Genomic DNA, 21,876 nt, shown 5'->3' on the forward strand with positions numbered 1-21,876 from the left:
GTTTTGGCAGACAGCATTGTTCCATCTTTCAGGAATTGCTAACAATGAAACCAGCAGTTAACTGGAGCTACAGAATAAACACAGACACTACCATGGCTAGACAGATACAAACCCTAAAGAAACCTAAAAATCTCGATTTTAAAAATGCAAATTGAACAGGTATTCATTTATAGACATAGTTCATTCCTTAATTAAAAGCAGCACACTGGAAAAATTATTTTGGTGAAATGCAGATGTTCATTTGGGGGGTTGTTGATGACTGCAAAGGAGTTATCCCTCCATGTGCACTCTGAGATAACCTGAGAGAAGAATTATCATGTTTTCAGCACATTAGTTTCCCAGAGAACAATGTTATCATTGCCTGCCAGCTAATATATGACACACTATTTAAAAATATACTCCTGGCATAACTTTTTTTGTAACTTTGTGCTCAAATGCAATTTATGTAGCATTACCTTAAAAAAAGCTCCCAGAAAGCAATTATGAAAAAATAACAGCTTCAAAAATCTACTGAAATAAGTGTAACATGTTTCAGAGTCTCACAACTAGAGGGAATACTTATTACAATTTATATTTGTGGTCTACCATAGCTTTTGATGTCAGATCAGATGTTTAGAGCCTTGTAAATGCTTAGCAATAAAAGGGTTTTTGGCCAAGATGCTGATCAGTAGAAGTGGTCAGTACTTTTTTATCCCTGGAACGCTTTTGATCTATAGCATATCTAATTATACCACTAAATACATACTGCCTTTTTCAGAAGGGGAAGCCCAAAAGAGAAAGCCAGTTCCTAGGTGAGAGATCATAGAATCATAGAATTGATTTGATCAGCTCACCCACTCTTTTTTTTTTTTGCCACACCAAACCCCATTTAAGCAGCATCCTGCTTCCCACACAATCCATAACCTGCTGATGCTTTTCAGGTTATGATGAGTAGCAAGATAAAGGAGACGCCGAGTTTGTCCCTTGTGACAAAACAGGGGTCAGGATCCAACACCACCTCCCCTTTCAGTGCCCATTCCCTGCCAGACACAGGAATATTTCCCATTACCTGGCAGGGGTACCTGCCTGCTGTCTCCTGTTTCATGCTTGCTGGCAAAGGCCCTGGCAGCCACTGCCATCACAGGAATAGCATTTCATAGAATCATAGAACTGGCTGGGTTGGAAGGGACCTCAGAGATCATCAACTCCAACCCTTGGTCCACTACCACTGCAGTTCCCAGCCCATGGCACTGAGTGCCACATCCAGTGTCTTTTTAAATATCTCCAGACACGGAGAATCCACTACTTCCCTGGGCAGCCCATTCCAATGTCTGATCACCCTCTCCATAAAGAAATTCTTTCTAATGTCCAACCTAAGCCTCCCCTGGCACAACTTGAGACCCTGCCCTCTTGTCTTGCTGAGAGTTGCCTGGGAAAAGAGCCCAACCCCCCCCTGGCTCCAACCTCCTTTCAGGGAGTTGTAGAGAGTGATGAGGTCTCCCCTGAGCCTCCTCTTCTCCAGGCTGAACATCCCCAGCTCCCTCAGCCTCTCTTCATAGGATATGTGCTTAAGTCCCTTCACCAGCTTGGTTGCCCTCCTCTTAGTTGCCAGCTCTGGAGGTCTGATATCATCAGAATAACTGCTATTATCTCACTGCTTCTTTACAGATCTCCTGGTTGTGTGTTAGGCTGTTCCACATTTTGGTTAGTGATATGGACAGGATCTATTCCAACCAGGTTTGGATCCATGATTATTTCAGATCCCTCCCTTAGAAGTAACTGCATATTCCTGTAGTTACTTCTAACACACTGATGAGAAAACTTTGGAAAAATGAAGCCTTTCCTAAAATGAAGCCTTTTGGCATATGGTGCCCACTATGCTTCTTGCAAAGGACTTGTTAACAGAAAGGCTGTGCTTCTGCTGTATCATCTCAGCCTCAAGTCCTGCTCAAAAAGCATCAGTGGAACAAAACTCTTTTAAAATATCTGTTCCCTTTTAACCTGTACTGGTGTTCAGTCCACAGCCTTGATGATTTGGGGTCAAAAAAAATGTGACTGATTTATGGCTAGAGGCTTTCCAAGGCCAAACTTACTTCAAGGAACTTTAAAACACCAGAAAAGGCTGTAACTTTTCTCTTCAGCACAGAAAAGCAGTGATTAATATTAAATATGCAAGATTCTTTATTATTTTAAATAATAATTATACACTGTGCAAAGTCAACAAAAGACTCATTAAAATGTTAATGTAAAAATAAAAATTTTGTATTAGGTATTTACACTGAAAAAAAAGTAAAAGCTGTGGTCATGAAATGGTATATTTAAATAAGTTTCCTCTCTATATTCTCCATAATACAGTGTTAGTGTCTCTCCCACACTGGTAAGGTAGAGTCTGTTGACTCAAACACAAGGGGGAAAGAGCAACAGACACAAGACATGGCCTAAAGGTGTATAAAGCAGCCTGAATCAAATGATGGAGACACTGTCTTCAGTATATACATGCTAAATATCTTGGGATTAAGATGTAAAAACCGTAATTTTACCCACTTCTTTTTTATATGAGACTAAAGCCTAGATGAGTGGGTTTATCCATCTCTTCAAATAAAACATAGAAGATGAAATTTTATCCTGCAAGGTTCAAATAGATAAGGTAAATACCTTCTAACCCATTTAGTCTAAAACAAATCCTTCTAGAAACTCACTCTTCCATCCTTTCAGATACCCCTCAACACCAGACAAAACCATTGGTAAAAGGATAAATAAACCACACTTGGACCCCTTGCTCAAATGCTGCACTAAAAATGGAAACCACAGGATGCACTTGCATATCAGGGGTCGTTTTGATTACTGCCTATCATACTAGGAAGAACAGAGAATTTGCCAAGGTCTATTCAAGGCTTGCTACATTTAGCTTTAATAGTAACCTAGATAAGGCTAAAGAGTATGTTTGGCTACTTTACAGATGCTAGTAAAGAGAGAGAAGCTACAAGAACAGCAGAAGTCAGTAAAAGAATTCAGAATAATCTCCACAAATCATAGAAATGAGCTGACGAGTAAAATGCAGCTCACAAGGTCAATGAATGTTTCCAAGCAGAAGGAACAATCCACTAATACAGAATAAGAATCAAGAAAGAGAACTCATGAAGAAAACATCTTGAGGTGAGTAAACTGAAGCATGGTTGGTATAACCTGAAATAATGCTCTTTCTGTATGGTGTACCAAGAAGGCAATTGCAGGCACAGTCCTACCAGTAAAGGTGTGGACTAATTATAGGACCATAAAAAGGTTGCAATAACAAAAGTTACAAGAAAGGCTGAAGGGATCCCAGCTGCTTAGTTTAAGAAAAATGCACAAAAACATAATAGTTCCATTTAAGTCCAAAGAACACAGCATCAGAAAGGAAGAGAAGACCTTGTTGTCTCCTGAGTGAACCAAGACATAAATCTCATTGACTGCTGCAAGAGAAACTTTAACTAAATCCTACTGTGAGCTGCCCCAAGACATTTAATGTTAAGCACTGGAACTGGCTCTGGAGAAATGCTGAGAAACCTCCCTCACACCAAAGATTTTATCAGACAAGTCTTGGCCAGGAAGGACAGGGGTACATTGAACCTTCTGGCCAGACACAGACTGATTGTCCCACAGGCAGTACCAAAAAGGAGAGGGGAGAGGTCACAGCACTCATCCCAATGTAAGGGAAGAGGATGGGCACCTCCATGTCTCCCAGTTTTGTCCCAGTTCAGAGCCCAGCAGCACCAAGGGGATTCATTCACACCTTTCAGCTGTTTGGGTACAAACAATTCTGACTCTGACATCTGATTTTTTTCAGATGCTTGATTTAGATGCATGTAGATTTCTCTACAGCTTCAACTCCATCCAGCTTTAGATTTCACTGGTGGTGTTGTGGAGTTCTGCATTTAAATGGGCCTCTGTATGGCTTCTTTCCTTACAACAGCTCAGTAAGTCTATTTTGACTGTACTTCTGCCTTCATCTGTTTTGCAGAGAACACTAGAAAATTTTACTGTTTCACCTCTTCTGTTCAACAAGCATAACTAACTGTGCTGCAGTGGGACAGAACTTGCTTTAGGATTTAGTTTTATAACGGGGAACTCAAAATACACACCTACAAATATATCAGTTTAGTGAATTCCTCTGGTTTTCATAATAATTTCTTTTTCATATGACCTTAAAGCATTTCTATAGGCACCTACAATGATGCTCTGAAAACCCTCATCACATCAACAGAGAGACTACTTTCTATTTATCATTGAATATTACAGACACATCCATATTTTACTAATACCAATCAGATTAAAATGCATTCTCTGCTGGCTTTTACTTCTCCAAATTTGGACATTTTTAGACTGCTAACATGAAATTACCTTGAGGTATATAAATATTTAAGCAGGGATAGTTTACCTTTTCTGGTGGGAGCATAATAAACAGTTTAACCATCATCTATATACAGGCTGTTTTGTTCTCCATCTAAAGAGACCATCACCTTTTATCCTTTTCCTTTTTTCTTCATTTCAGTGCTATTAGGAAACCATTCACAAGTGCAACCCTGAACAATACTTTGCAGTAATTATGACTGGATGACAAAGAGATGTGAACAATTACTGAGCCCATTTTGAAACCCTACACTAATAAAGTCATTAGATGCTGCCCTTGCCATGAGCCTTCTAAAAGCTTCTGAAGTTACAAGAACACAGGGCATTGTTCCTTAGGACAATTGCTGCTGGCAGAATGCAAACCTTGAGTTAAACCATGCTGCAAATTGATCTTGACATTCTGTTAAGGCTGCCACCAAAATCAAAAGCAAAGGAGAAAAGGAGAAAAGGAGAAAATGAGCGGGTGGGATGTAATCATGGAACAGAAGGGTTCCCTCCTCACCTTCTCTCCTCTTCCTCCTCAAACCCAAGCACACAGAAAATGACAAACTCGCCTGGTGGTTGAGCACCTTTATTTTTAAACCATTAATTAGACTTCTGACCTATTTTTATTGAGTGGCACTGTATTGCTACTGAAGTAAATTAAATAAAACATTGCAAAACACAATAGAACAGGTTTTCACACTCTTCTGTGAAACCTCTGAAGGATTTAGGGCCCAAAGAACCCTTCCAGCAGCTCTGCAAGTGACACGCACAGAATCCACGGTCACTTCTGAAGAGGCAGAGAGAAATTAACTCCCTGAGTCCAGCCCTCCCAGACCCCACACCTGCAATATATTTGCTGAAGGATCAAATAGGATTGGGGAGATGGAGTAATATGGTCAACTGGTCTTCATCCAGGCATGCATCATTCAGTAGGTTAGTATTAAGGGTCAGCAACTGTGAATATGGCTAATTACTTGATGATGGAAATTGCAGGTGAAGACAACCTGCTGCTGAGAAGTGCTTTAGTCAATTAACTCTCTCCCAAGCTTAAGCAAAGTGAAAAACTATCATTTGAACATTAAAACTAACAAGTACCTGTCATCAGAGCTGAGAAACAGCACCCAAGGGCAATGGCATCAAAAGCTAAAAAGCAGCTACAGACATTTGAGTGCCTGTTTTATGGTTTTGGCATTGCTTCACTTGGCAAACATTATGTATATTGGAATTCTGTTAATATTATGCATAATCTATGCTTGTAAGTGCTGTGTGTATAAACATAAGGGTCTGTGTGCATGTGCAGGTATATATGTATGTATATATATATGTATTTACTAATATCTGTCCTGCATACAAATAGATTAATTAATTTATATTAATGAATTAACAAAAATAGTTATGTATGTGCATACATACATATACACACATATTATACACCTCCCAGACACACAATTATATTAGAATAATGGTATTAGTCAACTCTTCAAAGTCAGAAAAGTCAACACCATTGCTGTCAAACACCACTGCTACTGCCCTGACACCTCCCAAGTGGATATTTCTGTTCTTTGGAGTGCTGTGGTAGCAAATCTCCATAGTAAGCAATGGAAAGGTAACACTGATTTTTAAGCCCATGATTCACCCCAAGTTGAGTGGAGTATAACAAGAATGTAATAGATACACTTTTGTGTAGCTTTGTGGGGGTTTTTTTCCTCCTTTGACCATAGACAATATAACAGAAGAATATTCCAAACAGCTGCTCTTTAAACTCAAGTCTAAACTATAGGTGATAGTTCACATAGGAGTATTATAAAAACACCACGTAATTTTCATAAATGAAGGCTAACTCTTTTATTATATTATTTTTTGTCTTTTTTAATTTCATTCTAGCAATGAAAAGATTCATAATTTGCAGCACTTACCCAAAGTAATTGCCCTCTGTCCTGCAAACCTTGCCAGAGGCACCTGACAAGTGTCCACTTAGCTGTGTTAACCAGAGTTCTCTTTCAGTTTGACAAAGTGACAGCCCTGGCTGGCTCTAGTTAGAAATATTAAAAAATCTGAGTCCCAAAATTATAATCCTTATGCACAGCACTACTGCTGCCAGTTACCCTGGTGCCTGCACTCAGCATTTCACTTCTGCTGCTGCCTACAGAACTCTCTTCACTCTGTTGCAAGAGGTGCTGAGGAACACAACTGAGATGTTCCTCAGATCCTGAGATGTAAGCTTTTTTGGGTTTTACATGATGTCAGGACAATATATATTACACCAGAACAAAACAAACTAGATAGAAAAAAATATACCATTGTAATTTGTCATGAAATGTCAGCATTTGACATCAAACAGGAGACTTTTACAGGTAAATTGAGGAAAACCTGAGAGACAGCAATGGCATTTGCTGAAAATAAACCAAAAGATTTTACTTTTGATTGATCCAGACTGTCCCCTGCTCTACATTACATATAATCTGGCTAAAATCAATTATCTTACAATCCTTTTTTTCTTTTTTAATCAGAATGCAAAGAATTCATTTTTCCTTGCACTTGAAGTAGCAGCTGGAGAATGTGACAATATGTACTTTTAAATAATTCTGTATTGACAAGTAGGACTTCAACAATGTGACTTTAGTACACATAAATTCTACTCGGGGTCTCTCCTAAAACTCCCAACCTCAGGTATCTCTGTGCCTTTATTTTCACAGTGGTTCATAAAGAAGTTTAAAACATTTACACCACCTTCTAGTGATAAAGTAGTCAATATCTTACTGTCAAGCCCTGTTGTACAAACAAGGCCTAAAAATTCAGTGACTTCTGACTGGTGCAATGCCATTAAATACTTTCAGATTTATTTATTTAATTTAATTAATTAATTTTATTTATTTATTTAATGCCATTAAATACTTCAGATTCCAGCTGAAAAGTCCTAATTTACAGTAATGCAGGATTCAAAGCATGTCCCTACATCAGCTGAGAAAAATATTAAAAATCGGGGAAAAGGACAAGATTTTGGAGATGATTTTGTTCTACAGTGTTCTGGTTAGACCTCCATTTCATTTCTGAGAAAAATGGAAACTACTATCAAGACTGGTTTTGGAGCAGAATGAGATCCAGAGATGTCAGCAAGAGGACAATAAATATCAAGAAAAAGAAATCTGAATATTCAAGATTTTTTGTCTCATATAAGAGAAATATATAAATATATGTCAGAGAACACTAGAAAATTTTATTTTTTCACCTCTTCTGTTCAACAAGCATAACAAACTGTGCTGCAGTGGGACAGAACTTGCTTTAGGATTTGGTTTTATAATGGGGGACTTAAAATACACACCTGCAAATATATCAGTTTAGTGAATTCCTCTGGTTTTCATAATAATTTCTTTTTCATATGACCTTAAAGCACTTCTATAGGCACATCCAATGATGCTCTGAAAACCCTCATCACATAAATGTCTGAATTTATTCATGCTACAGTACTGAAAACTTGTCTTTTATTACTTACACCGAGGTGTCCTTATTGGCTGCTGAAAATATTCCTTTGCCTTCCCACTAATGCAATTGTAAGAGCTCAAATAAGTTGCTTTTGGGCTCCAGCATCATGCAGAAAGCATGCTGTTCCTTCTGGTGTTGCCACCTTCTTCTCAGCATTTCAAATAAAAAGCTCAGTGCTACTGTATCCACAGAACAGAAAAGGCTCCAGCCCCACTGTTGAGTCACATAAGGGCGGGCAGTAATTAAACAGAGGTCCTGAGTATTTATTTATGGGAATGCCCACAGTGCATTGGCACTTTCCAAAGGCAGGAGGAAGCATCGTGCCCCCTCTGAAGAAATCTCAGTGTAAGGAGCAGGATGTGACACCAAACACAACTGAGAAATTATTCTAATTTGAGCCAGCATGCCTTGTTTACCCCTTGCTATTTTTTGACCTCACTGTTAATATGACAGTTTCTTTGTTGTTCTTAGTAGAAAGCCAAAAAATGTAGGCTTAAAAACCCTCTCACACTGCACAATCAGGGACTTGCTTCATTGAGAACAGCTATAAAGCCTTAAACAAGCCCTTTATTTTGTGTTTTAAGCAGTGTCATAAGGAGTTAATAGGACACAGCTGTACAGGCTCTTTCCAACAAGCAGCTTCTGTGGCTTTGGTCACCACAGGTGTCTCAGTAACCTGCAAACTCTGATTACTAGTGTATCAAAGTTGTGCTACTTAATAGATTTCTTTAGTAAAACACAACAAAGCAATTACATGGCTGTTGATCGGCAGTCATAAAAAAAAAAAGCCCCCTCAAACACAGTTTTTCAAAAGAAACTACACTGCAATTTTTTGTCATTGTAAAATAAAAGAAAGTAGAGAATTAAATGGAAAAGAGAACAATGGAACAGCAGGTAGCCAGCTGAACTTAGCCACTACAGATGGTTTAGAAATAGTGTTTCCTTCTACACCAACTTGTGGGATAAAAGAAAAAGAGGAGGCTCCTTACTGCCCATGAATGGCAATACCAAAAGACTTAAGCAACTTTCCAGTCTATGTGTTTGGTCCCATGAAAGAACCTAGATGTTTCTTTTTCCTCTCTCTCTTTTTTTTCTTTTTTTTTTTAACTTTTATCTTTTTCCAACTGCTTTTTTTCATCATCTTTACTTTTCCTCTAGAATAATTTAAAGTGGGAACATTTGCCCAATGACACAAAGCAGATCAAGGGAGGAATTCCTGAAAATGACAAGTGTCATTTTAAAAGTGTGGAATCTTAGGAAAAGATTGTGCAGTTCTCCATGCCCATTTTCAGTAAAGAAAGATTAATTACAACCTACATTTTTAAGAATAGGAATGTGCTGTTTTCTAGCAAGTCACAAGAGAAAGAAACAAATATGTTCTGTTAATTGTTCAGTAATGGAATTTTTCAATGGAATTGCCTAAAAAAGTGGCAACCTCATCCCAGCCAAAATGACTGTTAACATCTGTTCAAAAGTCAGAGTAATTGTCATTGTAATAATAGACACAAGACATTAGTCTGGCAGGCACTCATCTTCTGTGTAATTAAAGGTGATGAAAGAAAATCCAAGCTAGAAAACCAAACTAATAGGTTTCTAAATATAATAAGTATCAATACTATAAGTATCAATATTATAAAATCACTATTTTCAATAGATTGTGATCACCAGCTAAATAACCTAAAGAAGAGAAAGATTTTAATATGGAAACAAGAAAATTTGTTGATAACACACAAAAGACATAGAAAGAGGTGGAACCTACAGTTTTTCAACTTCTTTCCTGACCAGCAAAATTATGGCCTCCCTAAGACATAGGATAGTTTTTATTATATGAAGATCTATCAAAATATCTGCACATTACCAAAGGACCCTGTAGTTCCAAAATGTTCATACAAATTGCAAGCTTCAGATTTTTTGCATAATCTATTTTTAATATTAATTTATCACACGAATGTTATTTCTTAAAATAATACTTCCAAGAACAGGAGTAGTTATTATACCTGACAGTTCTAATGTACTGCATCTATGAAAATAAAATCAGTGTCACATATGCCATGACACTGCAATGCAAAACTGAAGACAAATTCCTAGGACCATGGTTGAAAACTAAACTAAAAAGAAAAAAAAATACAAGAATTTAATTTCTTCAACTATTTTTTCCTGCACAGGAATAAGGAGTCACTTTGTCATAGGAAAAGCACAGTTCAGTTCCCAGTGAGTCTCAGCCAGCAGAGCTTCATTGATCAGCTAAGAACGAGCATGAAATCAAAAGAGAAGAAACAGAGATGAGTTTTCTCTCTTCCTTGAGAGAAAAGCTGTTCCACTCACAGTCCAAAGCTCTGCCTTTGCAAGACTTACCTTGCCCTGTTTGCTTCTTTTGTCATGTCCCATGCCCAGGTGATGAAGTTCTGACTCAGATAGGAGACAATAGACTCAGCACAGAGCATTTGTGAGCAGAAGACATTTGTTAGTACACTTTCGTCATGGTGGAGGTAGATAGCAAGAAGCTTTCTCTGAAAAGACAGAAGAAAGGATCAGTAAAAACCTCCTCCTACTGTTTAGCAATTTAAAATTACTGCTGTAGGCTCCTGTATTGGTGCACCCAAGGGTGCTGAGTATCTCAGTATGCACACACAGGGGAAAAACCCAATGGGTTTCATGTCAAAGGGTCCATCCTTCCAAAACTGTAGGTCCTCTCAATGTTTTTAGACATGATACATTATATCCTTAGACCATGAAAATAACAACATCTGAATGCAAAATCCAAAACTTTATTAGCAGACTTTGCTTTAAAAAGAGTGAAATTTTTGGTTTGCTGCCCAAAGAAGGTAACACTGGGGACAATTCCCTGAGCAAGGAACACACTTGATACAACAGACTCTATGATCCCAAACAAACACAATATAAATGACCTTTAAAAAATGACAGTGTATTCTTATCACAAATAAAGAAGAAAAAGAGTAAGTACCAATAGAGCTGCCTATAACCCCAAAGCCTGTGATGCCCCATCCTGGATGTCCTGGCAGGTCCCCATCCAGCTGTTGGATGTGGGGAGACCCAGAGCACCCAGAGCACCCATCCTGCCTGCTTGGTAAGGCAGTGTGCAGCTGGTCAGAAAGCCACATGTCAGCCAAGCTGGCTGAGGAGCTGAGAAGCAAAGAAGCCACCCTGGCACTGCAAATGTCTACGAGGTGAGCAAAGGGGGTCTGGAGACATGGATCAAATTCCACACTGAGTCTGAGCACTGATATTTCTCATCAGAGTTACCACATTAATGAAGACTTAGATGCTTAAGATGGTGTCTGTGGCCCCTTGAAAAAAAATCATCTGTGCTGTGCTCTTCTGAAACCCTATCAGATAATACCTGAGCTTCACTGTCAGCAGCACATAGCTGTGCTCTGTCCCCATGATGATCTCAGACCCACTTTTGGAAAGCCATTCTATGTGTACATAAAGATTGAGAGCAGACTGAGAAAAATATAGGGAAACTATAAGCCAGCTAAGGAGCATGATCCTGTATCTTGTATTCAATTAAATATAAATACCATTCCCCTATGCCCATATATATTACTTACTTTATTTTAAAATCCTACTTGATCGTATTTGCTGAGACAATATGGTAAATGCTATTTTCAGGCTTTTATTTAAAGTCATTTCATCTCTCTTCATCAGAAGCAACACTGAACACTGCATATTGATGTGTATTGATACAGCAAGACATGGGATGCAGTTCTGAGAGAAGTTGTCTTTGTATAAAACCTGGATGGTTATCACCTCATGCTGGCTTTGGATAAAAACTTAATGACTGTTTATAAAAAGAAGAATACATTTGAACACTAGACTTTGGGAAAGGGCTTAGTAATTCGCATTAATGTTTGTCTAATTTAATTTAAATGTTCTTCAGATCCATGTACACATGTGCCAGGAAGGGCCATTAATAAGCCCAGCCAACATGCAGGGATCCACATAAGTGCAGCCAACAACGTTGACTGAAACTAAACTTGAAAATCCAGGGCACTGGTGGACAATATCAAGCAATAAAACAGCATTTCTGTGGTGATATTTAATTTAAAAAGAAGAAAGAGGCAGGGGAAGATCAGGCACTGTCTGTTTTGGAGGATCAGGCATTCTGCATTTCAAAGCGTCGATCCCTGCAATATCCAGGTTACTGTGCTAGAATCTCGACTATTATATAGCAGTTGTAAGAGAGGGAGGGCAAAGATGTGTTTACTCAGTGATTAGGGCCTTAGAATAAGCCTCTAGCTCCTAGAGAGACAGCTCACCACTTATTCATTTGGACCAATTCACAAAGCCTAGAAAGATTAAACATCCATGCTGAGAAGACAAGCGAATGCAGACGGTGAAAAAGAAATAAAAATTCTTTAAAAACTCTGAGATGACTTCATTATTTTTTCCACAAGGAAACTTTAGGAAAGTGTTTAGTTAGAGAAAAACCCACATTGACCTCTCTCTAAACCCTTAATCTTTCCTTTGTGGTGGCACTTCTTTGTGGTAAGCGGATGGCTTTGCTCTCCTCTTTTCACTGGGAGCCGACAGAAAAAAAGGCTCTTGAGAAACACTTTTACTTCCAAAGAAACAACCCCATGAAACTGTTAAATATGAGATTCCGTACAAGGGAATGTTTCAAAATATGTACAGTTTTAGGCTTAAAGATTTGGGGACAAATTTTGGTAAACAAACCACGCACATGCACAATAGATGTTTACACTGAGCTACTTTACAAGTGAATGTAATTTCTGTTGCATCAGCAAATCTCACCATGCACAGACTAAACTCCATCACACATAAAAGATCGTACTTGTGTCTGATAATTCATCCAAAATGTTAAGGTCAGGCACAGGAATACTCCTAGGACAAATGAAAAGAGGTAGCAGGAAGAACTGCAATGCTGAAGCATGATTTTGAAAAATCTTAGTGGAAGCCAGTGGTATTTTTTTCCCCTGGAAAAATGCATTCTCATGGCTTGGAGTTTGTTGTTGCCGTGCTTGTGTGGTTTGTTTGTTGGTTTTTTGTTTCCTTGTGGGTTTTTTTTTCTTTCTTTTTTTTTCTTTTTTTTTTTTTTTTTAATGACCCAAGGTAGTATATATTTATAAGTATGTTTTGGTTGCTTTATTTTCAAGCTTTTGAAAATTCAAAATGGCTATGCCATCCACTTTGTCACTTTTGCATTTTGGAACTTCAGAGAAGTTACTGCACTTTGTACAGAATTAGAAATGAAGGAAAAGTTGTCTCTGAGGCAGAAAGAAATACAGATCCCCATGTGCTTTGGAGGCTAAATTGATAATCACTGGATAAAGGGATGTCCAAGCTTTTCCAGTTCCTAATAATGTGAATAACTTTGGGACCTCTGAAGAATCTGACCTTGAATGAGAATAGCAATACAGTCATAAAGGTCTGCAAAACCACAAGTCTGAAAGGTTATTTTTGAATCTCAGGTTTACAAGCTCTGGTAGAGGCATGAAAGGTCTTTCAAGCTTATGAATCAAGATCTTAATTTTTGCCTCTAATTTTTATGTAGTGAAAGCTAATTCAAATGAACAAAAGGACACATCTGCACATCTTTAAGCTTCTCAAGTGTCCAGTTTGATCCACCTAAGGTGATCTTGGAGATCATCTGATCAGCATTCTTGGACACAGCTACTCTACCATGCACAATTTTTTTTTCCTTAAGGAGAATGCAAACCTTCTCTTAACACCAAGGTAACACTTTTCACTCCACTTTAAGAAAGGATCAAAGCAGGAAGAGGGGAGATAGAGACTCACAGGAAGCCTTGTCTACTTATTACACATAACAGAACAAAACCTGCTGATGATAAGTAGTATTTATTCACTTCCCCTGCACCTGTCAAAAGAAAGGAGACTAAAAGACACCAAAGACAGAGAGAGAAGGGCACTGAGCAGCTTCTAGCCTTACAGTAGAGGATCTGAACTGAACTGTGCCCCCCAGGTTCCTGAAGTGGGAGTGAGATGGTCCCCATAATCTTTTGATCTGGTCTGTTGTATTATACATGGCATCCCTGAACTAAATCCTAATTTACCTCTCAGTAATTTTATCTTTCAGAAAAAAATCTGGATTCAAGAAACCATCAGTGATGAAGGTTTCATATGAACCATGGTAAGCTGTTCAAATGGTTAACTACTCTCCCAGGGAAAGATGCAGTTTGTTTTAAGCTTGATTTAGTCTACTTTCATCTTCCAACTATCTGATCCTATTATACTCTTGTATCTCTATTTCAATCAATTGAACTTGTAGTAAGATTCTACATAATGCAAAGAATATCCAGTAATTAAATCCAAACTCAAATAAGACCTATAAATCACAGGCTTTGAAAGAGGAGAAAATGTACTGTGGCAGACAATTTAAAAAAAACCTTCCATTTAATATCAAGTACAGAAGATGCTGAAGAGAGATCCATACCCAGGACTAACCTTTCAGATATGAAAGATGAAGCTGTTCTTCAGATATGAAGAATAAAGAATCTGTAGGCACACAGTGAGACTACTAAGCTAGCATGCTATAGCAAAAATATCTTAACAATAATTATCCACAAGTTCAGAATGATTTTAAGAAAGAAAAGACAAAACTTGGACTAATACACAACAGGCAAGACCTGGAATAAAATGTGGGTGACTAACATAGGACTTGAACTGGAATTTACACTCTTGAATCCACCACATCGTAGCTGCTTTACTCCTCCTGGGAACCTGCAGTTCTCTTTCTGTGCCTGTCCTCTACTGTTTCAACCAGACCATGTAGATCAGTGTTCAGGTTACTTCTGTTTAACCAGAACATGTAAAATAGTCATTTCTCCACTTTAGAATCCTCAGACAGCTCACCAACAGGTGGATTTTCAAAGCACACTTGGGATACACAAGTTGATCAAGCCCCTTACAAAAACTGAGCAGCAAACTGTCTTGACTTGTGTCTGGAGTAAAGTAAAAGGTGATGGTGAAGCTGCACTCCTTCACATCACTGTGTGATATTTAGGGAAAAAATGGGGAAAAAAGAGATGAAAAAGACTAAACTAGAAGCTGTCCTGCAACTGGGATTCAGAAACTCTCTATAAGGTAGCACCTAAAAGACAGACTTAAAATTTCTCTTTTTAAACAAGAAGATTCGAGGACTTTAAATGGTTTTTCTAGAACAGGATCTAAAAGAAATCAGAATAATTATCTGTGAATCTTTTTTCTGCATTAAAGTTCAGCATAAACTTCATTAGCTGAAATAATAATGAGTGAAAACCTTCTGAGTTACAGTCCAGAAAGCCCTGTATGAAGGAATAATCTCCTGCTACCAGGAAGAAAACAAACAAACAAACAAACAAAAGCTGTTATCTGAACATGCCAGTTTCTTCAAGGTATTCAGAAAATAAAGTACCCATATGTGAAAGGGATGGTGCTATCACTACACTGAACCCAAAAGACAGAATTCCTGGAGAAGCATGATTCATTTTCAGTATGCAGGAATATATATTGAGGTGACAATACCAATCTCTGCTAAGAGAGATGTTTCACATATTTATTAAAAGTCACTGGACAGGAAGGTTGAGAGGGGAGCAGGAGGTGATCTTGCAGAGATATATAAAGAGAAGAGCTCCTGAAAAGGTAAAGCAGATGACTTTTTTCTTTCTCATAATAGAAGAGTAGCAATCACCTACAAAAATGAAAAGTCAAACAAGCTCCAATAAAACAAAACACTCTCATATTCAAGTGAACAGCTCAGTGAGATTAATACAGAGATTAAGATCTTGTACTGCCCCAAGTTAGGATAAACCCCCTGATGTCTCAGAACACAGGGCACCCACAAACTGCTTTCAGTCACAAAGAAATCTCTCCCAAACATCTTGTTTAAAACTGTGCATTGTAAGATTTCTTCTCTGGCATCTGGCTTAGGTATTTCTATGATAGTGTAGCTACTTGAGCAAGAGTAAGCTTGCTCTTCACAAAGAAATATCACAGGGAAACTCTTCTTTCCACTTGGCACAGTAAGTAGAAGAATTTCATAAAAAACCTAATCTGTTAACTTAATAAACCTCTGCCTCTCTCTTCCTGAAAAAATAAAGTAAAAAAAACCAAACCCAAAATCATAAAAATAAAATAAAATAAAATAAATAAAATAAAATAAAATTTTCCTGTGCTGTATATACACTGAGCCTTGGAAATGAACACACAATGCCCTGAACCACCAGGCTGCCAGAGGGACCTGGGGATTTCACTGCCAAGGACACTGATTGTTGCTCTCTATCTTGGCTGTTGTATTTTTGTGCTTGAGAGGTATAGGTTTTAAAGAAGAACATTTGACCCCATTCCATCTCTCCTACTTCAAACTGGCATTACCATGGTAGTAGTTGCTTAAAGTGAAAAAGGACACCCCTGATGCATGTAAATCTTCACTATCTAGAGACTTGAACTGAAAAATTACACTAATAAAAGCCCAACAAAACACAGATAACATAAACCTCTTAACTTTTTTCCAAGGTGTTTGCTTCCCAATTAACTATTTCCTTAAGCAACTATGAATTACTATTCCTTTCAACACAAGAAACCAAAAGACAGTAAGATAAAACAGAACAATATCCATTTTCTTCAGGATAATTTTAACCCGTAACTCATGTAAAACTCATTAGGACACAAGGTACTTTTCTTTAAGTAACCCAAACTAAAATACTTTGGCAAAAAGGCTTCAGGTTCATATACAATGGAATTTTTTTGAGGGAAAATGACTCATAATATAGATTAAAAATGTAGCTGGTGGCTGTCTCACTAGGTCTGAACTGTTAAGTGCACCTTCTGCTCTGGATGGTGTTGAGAATTTGTCAAGAAAAGGCCAAGATCTCTGAGCACTCAAGCTGCCAAGTGCTCTCAAATTAAATCAGTTTGAAGCAGTTTTCATTAAGATGGATTGAGTGTGGCATCGTGAGAAACAGTCTATCAAATGTAGTGTTTTACTTAGTGATTAACTATATACCAGTTGATGAAGCTCCCCAAATCCTTCGTAATCCCACCACTCCAATAAACATTTAATGAGTATATAAGTTCAAAAAGCCTAGCAGAGGATTTAAACCTTCAATCTTGTTTTTATTTACTCTTGGAACTCAATTTCTCACTTCAAGTGAAGAATGCTGGTGCCTGAAGCTCATCTGTTGCCCTAGTAAAATTGAGTGCCCTCCACAGTACAAATTAGAAGAAAGAGACATACAGGTTGCAATTCCTCCTAAGCTTTTTTCTTTATAATGTTATACCTATTATTTTATGAAATGCAATTATAAAAATATAAAATGATGTATCCTTTCCCTCAGTTATGAATTCCAGGAGGCAGTATGGAAAAAGCTTGTTTGCAATAGGAAAAACACAGTAAAAATGAATGTTATGGATACCTTCTTATACCTTTGTTTTAAATCAGATTGTTACAATAAAATATTGTCATTCCACAGGGTGTTTGGGGAGGAAATGTTTTTTAAGATTGAAGCAATAGTTGGAGAAAAAAAATTCAAGAAAAGAGCCATAAACACCACTTATTAAGTATATGAGCATCTCACAAAATATCAGAAATGCATGACATGAATTTCAGACATGCTATGTAAGTAGTATATGAAGTATTTACAGTATTAGAAAACACTAAATAACTGCAGTGCACTAATATCAGATTTACAGGTATAAAAATAATATTATGAATGAGTTCTCACCCATTACTATCCTGATACACTGTCAATCATTGCAACATTTCATCAGAAGAGTGAACTAAGTCTGACACTTCTTGTTGAATTAATAATTTGATTTATTTTAAACATGCATTAAATTCCACTTCAACGAGTTATAATGAATTAATAGTTTGCCACTGTATTATTCTATATCAGTTTACACTCTGAAATACATGAGAGAAAGAAATATGTGAGACAGGACAACACTCAATAAACTCAGAGTGTGAGAAAGCCATCAGTGCACCCAACATCCTAAGTATCTGTTAACTTAAGCTACAGAACATAGATTCATAACACTGCACACTTATCATAACAGCCCCTAATATAACAGAGCTGTTTCTTCAAATATGAGTAATGACAGGAAGCCAAAACATTCTTCCTTTTAAAATTAAAAAATCTATCAAGGCAAAAAAAAAAGAGTAAATTTAAACAGCATGATTTTCTTGTTTGGGTTTCAGCTTTATCTATGCTTAATTATGCAGGGGTTTGGGTTTCTCCTTAGTGAATTCTCCTTAGTTTAGTCACCAAAACTTAAATAAACTATCCTCATTCTAATTTTATTAAAATGCTGATTTTAAAACTGTGCATGGAATAACAGAAACTTGAGACGTCTCGTTGGATGGGCAGAAAAACTAAATAACCAAACCTTAGTCCTGGAATGTACTTGGCAGATAAAGGCTGTACAAAGGGAAAAAAAAAAGCACACTGTATTTCAGAGACCTTTCAATTTAAATTTACAATTTCATTAGCCATCCTTCAAAGGAGCTACCAACATGCACTGTTGAACTTGTCAGCCTCAAGACTCCCAGCCAGTGCTGTGTGGTGCTAGGACACTATTATTTCAGGAAGAAAAGGGAGGGGAAAAAAAAGAAGAAAAAGAGTGGCTCTGATGACTAAAGGACTCTAGTAAAAACACAGCCCAAACAACTTGAAAGCAGGAGTTTTTCACTGTAATTTCAACAACAGAGAGAAATATTTCAGTCAGTCAACTAAATGACTCTAACTCTTCCTCAATGATAAAGCCTGGATAATTTCAAAAAGTAGTTTTTCAAAATGATGAAACATATACAACATATTTCCATTCCCCCCCTATATTAAATAAAGTAATTTCAATGCACACTTACATCTCTAGCTTTTCCATAGAAGGCTTCTTGAAAAGCAGCCTCTAGTGACCCAATGAAATAAACAGGATGGCAGTCACCGTATCTATTTGAGATAAAATTTACAATTAATAACAAAAATTACAAAAGTAAGAGGTTTCAATATTCTTCCTCCTCGTATACTCTGTAAATAAAACACATTGGCCAAGGCTTTAGAAAGATGAAGGACCTCCTGGCCTTTAAAAGCATCTGTCCCCTACATTCAAGAGCTCAAAGTAACTAACTGCCACCTTACAAACTTTATCATAAAACTTTCCATGTACATACACCTTATGTTCCCTATAATTTCCAAATCATAACTTACTTCTCTTTACTATACTTACTCTTTACTTCTCTTTACTATACTCTTATTCCCCCTCTTAATTATATTCTTAAAGGTTAATTGAAGGCTATTCTTTTATTACCCACTAATGTATCTCATATATACAAATGAACACTTCAACACAGTGAAAACAGAAGGCATATAGACTTTGCATTATTCTGCAGAATATTAGTTTGTAGCTTCTATCAATCTGATGAAACATGGCAACTGTTTAACAATGCTGGTGGTATAAAGTTTAAAAAGCAGTATTTCTGTATTTCCCAGAAGTAGAAGTGTATCCAATTTATTCCATTATACTGAAAACTTCTTTTATTGCAACTCTGTAAATGCATTTTCAATATTAATCAGTTTCAGCTTTTCTCTTCCTATGTATCACATTAAGATTACTACACATAATCAAACTCTATAGTCCTTTTGGATCCTTATATAATTAATTATATTAATTAGTGGAAAATTAAGATAAGAAACTGTCACTCCATCTTGGATTGAGAAATAATTTTATTTCATAAACAGTTCTAACAAAGTTAAGATTAAAAGAAATTAGATTAGGATGCCTTCACACACTGCAAACCCACAAGAAAATACGTAACTTTGGTTTCTTTTGATTAATTACTAAATTTTACTTAGTCCATAACAAAAACTGCACAGTTGTTAGGCTAAGCTTACCTTGAAGAAAACTCTGCTGTGAATTGTAATAAGGCATCTCCTTCATTTTCAGCATTTTCTGGCACTTAAATAAAAAATATAAATTATATGAACCCATTTTAATATGCAAACACACTTGCTTCATAGATCTTTTATGTTGACACCTTTCTGAAGTGGTTACCAAGAGACCATATAAATATCATTATAGACTATGGACTATGAACCTTTGGAAAGATATGAAATTTCCAGATGCTCTCATGAATATATTCAGGCTTTCCAAACAGTAAAATCCTCAGGTCTGCTGTAAAGTGATATATCACTCATTTAGAGGTAACACTCTGGGCTTACTTTAATACATTAAAATGAAAGGAGTGGCTTGGAATGGCTGACCCACTATATTGCTAGTTACTTCTCTTTTTCTTTCTTTTTCTTTTCCTGTTAAAAAGTTTTCAATATTATGACATATATTTACATTATGTCAATATATGACAAAAAAAACTTCTGAAGTAATAACATTAATACAAGACTAAAGTAAATACAGAGTTTACAGAATTGCATATAGCAGGTAACTGACTGCTCCTGCCAAATCCTTTTCATAATTCAAGGCAAATAATCCCTAAAAAACCTGTTTAATATAAATGTAAAAAGATATTAATAACCTAATGCTGCACCTAAAAATCTACAGAACTCTCAAAACAGGGAAATGGAAATATCCTTTTCTACAGGAAGATTTTTCCCTGAATTCAATTATTCTTCACCTGTAAGCTAAAATCATAAGGTTTAAAAACTCCCTCCACAGGAAGATGCTTTCATGGTTGCCTGTTATATTTGCAGTATTTTCATCTGATTCATCCATCAGACATAAGAGTCAACCAATCCTAAATGTTCTTATCAAAAGATATTTTCCTGTTTCTCACTCTGCAGCCCTATGGTACTGCCCTGCATCCACCAGTCCTCTACTACCACAGATAATCCACCAGCTCTTACTCATTGGTGATTTCCTCAAGGCAGATGAAGCTACTCCAAACATTTCTCCATCATCAACTCCAAACTCAGTAGCATCTTCAAAGTCATCTCCATCACTGTCACTCACCATGTGAACATCAGTGCATTGCTATAGAAAAAAACAAAAAGCAAAACCCACCATAAGCTTCTAAGACTGATACATTCTTCAATGAAACACACAACACATACAAGCTGATAGATACTTACACATCTCTATAAAAACACTTGATGCACTGCATTTTCTTTTATATTATTCAACACTATCTGTTATTTTTTATAAATATGATCTACATTTTACCAAAAGTCTGGCTGGCTGTCCTGGTTTGGGCCAGGATAAAGGTGGTTTTCTGTTTCTGTACTTTTGCTTTTAGCTAAGTCCCTTGTAAGTAGTCTCTCTGAAATTAACAGCAAGTTTCTCAGACAGTGTGTGCTTCTATGATTGATAACACTTGATGTTTATAGTTCCAGCCAGAGACTGGTATGCAGAGCCAAGGACACTGCTTTCCTCAGCTCTGAGGAAAACGTTTTACTGTCCAGGAGGATAAAGAGGTCCCACCTGAACCCTCCTTTAGGGAGGAACGGACAAGATAGATGCCAGAATTGACCAAACAGAGTATTCCATCCCATATACGTCACACTCAGTATAAATTTGAGGCATCACGTGGGCCGAGCCAGATCTTTTCCTGCTTTCCTGCTTCCCTTCCTTCACCCGGCATCCTGGAAGGATCCTGTCCGTTCGTCTGCCTGTGGTCCTGATCCGTGCCAGCCCATATCTGTGTGTTCCTGCCTCCGGTTCCCGACTGCTGCCGACTCCAGGAGTCCAGCCTGGACTTTCCCAGGGCTGCCCTACAGCCTCGGTGGTGACGTGAGAGTTATTGGGGGAAAGGGGGGAGGAATGTGGTTTCCATTTTCCTGTATATTTGTATATATTTAGTAATTTTTCCTTATTTACCATTACTGTTTCATTAAAGTTGTGTAGTTTAGTTTCCAACCCATAAGTCTCTCTCCCTTATTCTCTCTCCTTTCTTCATCGAGGGGAGAGAGAGATTAAAGAGAGCGTCTGTTATTCGGTTTAATTGCCGGGCCAGTGTTAAACCGTGACACTGGCAAAATGCACTATTAAATAACTAAGGAACTGGCTCTGTAGGCATGTAGTTGAAGGAACTGTATCCATAGGTAATGGCATTTT

The 21,876-nt window shown here is 37.3% G+C and overlaps 1 protein-coding gene across 1 annotated transcript in view; it reads right to left on the minus strand.

Annotated features, from left to right (window-relative positions):
* Positions 1-21,876, minus strand: part of FAF1 (Fas associated factor 1) — a 163,834-nt gene that overhangs the window by 36,868 nt on the left and 105,090 nt on the right. The window contains exons 10-13 of the mRNA XM_008493946.2: positions 20,670-20,796; positions 19,704-19,767; positions 18,680-18,761; positions 10,192-10,346 (exon numbers count right to left, since the gene is read on the minus strand). Of these exons, the coding sequence (XP_008492168.1) occupies positions 10,192-10,346; positions 18,680-18,761; positions 19,704-19,767; positions 20,670-20,796 (428 nt within the window). The remainder of the gene's footprint in view (positions 1-10,191; positions 10,347-18,679; positions 18,762-19,703; positions 19,768-20,669; positions 20,797-21,876) is intronic.

The sequence above is a fragment of the Calypte anna genome, chromosome 8 (assembly GCF_003957555.1).
Source record: "Calypte anna isolate BGI_N300 chromosome 8, bCalAnn1_v1.p, whole genome shotgun sequence".
NCBI lineage: Eukaryota > Metazoa > Chordata > Aves > Apodiformes > Trochilidae > Calypte > Calypte anna.